This window comes from Entamoeba histolytica, genomic scaffold (assembly GCF_000208925.1).
Source record: "Entamoeba histolytica HM-1:IMSS scf_1104750516581 genomic scaffold, whole genome shotgun sequence".
Taxonomy (NCBI): domain Eukaryota; phylum Evosea; order Mastigamoebida; family Endamoebidae; genus Entamoeba; species Entamoeba histolytica.
Window position 1 is genome coordinate 8,677 of NW_001915208.1, and position 3,940 is coordinate 12,616.

General features: G+C 25.3%; 2 protein-coding genes across 2 annotated transcripts; one reads left to right on the top strand and one right to left on the bottom strand.

Annotated features, from left to right (window-relative positions):
* Positions 1 to 267: 267 nt before the first annotated feature.
* EHI_020100 (uncharacterized protein) lies at positions 268 to 1,995 on the bottom strand (the record flags this gene model as incomplete). The annotated part of the gene is made up of 1 exon (XM_645117.1): positions 268 to 1,995. One exon carries the CDS (start codon positions 1,993 to 1,995, stop codon positions 268 to 270), a length of 1,728 nt encoding a protein of 575 aa, XP_650209.1.
* Positions 1,996 to 2,247: 252 nt separating this feature from the next.
* EHI_020110 (uncharacterized protein) lies at positions 2,248 to 2,829 on the top strand (the record flags this gene model as incomplete). Its single annotated transcript, XM_645118.1, has 1 exon — positions 2,248 to 2,829. One exon carries the CDS (start codon positions 2,248 to 2,250, stop codon positions 2,827 to 2,829), a length of 582 nt encoding a protein of 193 aa, XP_650210.1.
* Positions 2,830 to 3,940: the final 1,111 nt, after the last annotated feature.

Below are 3,940 nucleotides of genomic sequence, written 5' to 3' on the forward strand. Positions count from 1 at the left end.
TTAAATATACAAAAAAAATAAAATATTCAAATAAAATTACTGAATAATATTTTTTAAATTGTATTAATTAATTTATTAGTAAATTAATAACAAAGGGGGGATAATAATAAATAACAATTACTAACTATTATTTGTATAAAACATTAAATTTGGAATAAAACTGTTGTTTCATTAAAAGTAAATAATATAAAAGAAAATAATGATTTATATAATTAATTGACAATAAATTAAATATATTAAAAGAATAAAATAAAATTCATTTATTTATTACTTACTACCAAGTTTTGGGAATTTAGAATCATCTAATCGAGCTTTTTCAAGGTCCATTCTTTCTTTCTTTGCTTTTTGTGCTTCTAGTGAAGTTGAACGTGCAATTTGACTCCATGTTTTTGATGAAGGTTTTGGTGAAATAGGAAGGTTTCTTCCTTCACCTAAACTGGGGAATAATTCTTTTTCTTGTTTTTTCTTTCTCTTTAATTTGGTTTTGTCTTCTTCAATAATTTTCTTTCTTTCACTCTCAGGAATAATTTGAGTGTTAACTCTACTTTTAATTCTTTTTTGTTGTTCTTCTTCCCAATGTTGGGCAGACATAAACATTTCATCTCGCATTTTCATTTTTGCTAATTCTTCATTTCTTTGATTATCAACTTGAATTAAAATATTTCTTTGTTTAGTATTCGGCCATGAATTAATAAATTCTGCAAGCATTTCTTTTTCATCAGGATTTCCAGCAAAATATTTATGAAAACGATCAAGAAGCATTGCAGCAGTTTCATCTCCTCTTTTAAACATTTCATTTTCTTGGACAAATTTATCATATCTTCCACCAAGAATATCTTTCATTTTTTGTTGTAAGTCTACTTTCATAGCAATTTCTTGTTTTTCTTGTTGTTTATAAGCTTCTTTCATATCACTTTTTGCTTTATTATTATTTTCCCCAATTGAAGGGAAAAGTTCTTTATTTTCTTTTCTCTTTTTCTTTTGAGATTGATTTCTTCTTCCTGTAGTTATTTGTCCTTGATATACCTCAGAATGATTTGTTGTTGTATTTCCTCCTAGTCTTGGGAAACTTGATCCAGTGAGATCTAAATGTTCTTCTTCTTCTTTTTCTTCTTTTATTTTAGTAGTATCTTCTCTATGATATTCAAATTGACTAGGAATAAAATTATTTCTTCTTCTTCCATAACGAGTTCCTCTTTGAGGCGTATCAGTAAAAAACACACCAGATTCCAAAATTACTTTTTCTCCTTTCTTCATGTGATAAATAATTCGGTGATTGGTTAATTCTTCTGCGGTTGAAAAAGCAATATATTTTTTTGCAATACAATTAGGATCTTCACAAACATAATGTTGTGTAGACATATGTTTAAAAAGTTCATCATAGTCACGGAAATAAATTGGATGATCACTTGATTTATCACAAATGAAACAACTTTCGTGTTGTGTGTTAAGGTGATTATATAATGACTCAAGATCAAAAAATGGGATATTACAGAAGTCACAATAAGGATGTTTCTTTACACCTGTTTCTGGATCTATTTCTTTAATATGGTCATGTAATTCTTCATCTGTAAATACTTGTTTGTCACAAGTAAATGACTTTTGATATTGCATACAAACAGAACAAAATTGAACGTGATGTATTTTTTTATAATGTTCATTTAACTTCTCAATAGTAGAAAATTCTGAGGTACAATATCTGCATGTATTAGAAAGAAGATATTTTAAATATTTATAAACATCTCTATCATTGGTTTGAACTCCATACTCCTTAAACTGAAAAGCTGGTGATGATTTTGTTAACTCTTTAAATAACATTGGTTTTTTAGTATATATAACAATAGGGTTCTTGTGTCGACATAATGGACATGTAAAATCATTATACAATACTCGACTTCTAAAACAGCAACTATAGCAAACATTAGGATGATTACACTCACCAATAGAATAAACAATAATACGATCTGTGCAAATAACACAATCTTCTCTTGACATGAACTGAATGAATTTAATAAGATAAAAGTCTTTAAATTTTTTTGTTTTTACTTTGAGGCATAACTTACTCTTTTTTGTTATTTCTATTCCTTTTAAAAAAAGATTTATAAAAAAATAGAAAATGAAAGATGAGGAGAATTTTAAAATGAAAAAAGGAAAAAAAATTCGATTAAATTTTTGAGAAGTAAAAAGTTTAAAAGATTTTTGAAAAAATAGTTGAATGATAACTTAATTGCACTAAAACTCCATTTTATGAATAGTCAACACCAAGACATTTTTAATGCATCTTGCTCTCTTTCAATGTATTATTCTGATTATTACTCTTACCAACAAGGTTTTGCTAACTCTCTTTCATTTTCTTATTCTATGTCTTTACCTCCAGGAATTTATTCTCCACTTCTTGTTGTCACTCCAATGCATATACCAATGGTAGAAGATGAAGAAAAATCAATAAACCAACAACAAACTAACTTATCATCAACAAATACGGTTGAACAAGATGTTTTTGTTTTTGAAGAACAAATAGAATATTCCAACTTGTTACGTCAAAGTACAGTTCCTATTTTTGTTAATCCCTCATCGATTCAAAATAATATAGAAATAAGGGATGAAATAGATGATTTTATTGTTGGGTCATTAGATGAAGAATCTACTTTTGAAGACAATATTCTCAGTGAAGAAAGCTCAGAAAATAGTGATGATGATAGAGAAGGATTACAGAATGGTGAAGAGTGTCAGTTGATTCAAGAAATATTTGATCGGTTGTGTCAATTAAAAAGAGATGGTGAAGAAAGAAATAAAATACTTCAGAGTATTATTGAACATCAGAAATAAGATTATTCTATTGAAAAAAAAAAGATTATTTAAGCATCTATTTGGTTGATGTTGAATCTTGTTTATAACTGAATAGCTCTTTTTTAAAAGAATTATATGTTTAATTTATAAAATAATAAATATATCGTCAAAAGTAAAACATCATTCTAATAAAAAATTTATGTTCATTTCTTTACGATAAACAAAACTTTGACTTGGAATTTAAAAATGAAATGTTTAAATAAAAAATAAGTAAGTTAAAGTTTTATTACATACATTAATAGTGAAATAAACATATGTTGTAATATGTGATATGTTTTCAAAAATAGTTTGATTGTTGTTTTTATTCATTTTCAATTTTTCCTTAAGTTACTGACTTTTTTCCATTTTATAATTCCTTCTAAATTTATTAAAATATTTTCTCATGAAGATTCTTTCCTTTGTATTTAAAATGTTTTTTCTTCTTTTTTTTTCATCATTTTCAATGTTTGTTTTTAATTTTGTTTTTTTTTTGAACTAACACAACGTTAAGTTAGTTTATCTGGATAGCATAATTCTAAAATATTAAACATTTTAGTATTACGCTAAACATTTTAATTTAATTTAATTTAGTTTGTTTGTTGTGTTGACAAATTCATAAAGTGTTGGTATCGTTAAATCAAACTAACATCTACACATTTCTTAATTATAATTTCTATTAACATAACTTTAAGAATTAATAATTTTGCTTTTTAATTATTTCCTTTAAATTTTCAAAAAAAAAAACAGAAAGTGCACTTTTAAAAGAACTAATGTACAATATTATATTTTAAGACATGACGTATTCAATAAGAGAATAAAATCCAATAATGGCAAATTAGATAGTGTTTACAGCAGTAACGATAGTGTAATGAGAAGAGTTTGCATAAAGCATTTCAGAATAGCAATGTTCAATAACAAACACATCAATATAATTAATGTTGTATGATAATAAAATAAACTCAATGAATTTGGTACATGCATCAAATAAATTTCTAGTTATAGTCAAATATTATCCTGTATTTTATTCTCACTGTTGTTTTAGATGAGTTTGTATTTATTGTTTTCTGAATTATTTATTGATTCTTTTTGTATTATTTCTTTCATTTGTATT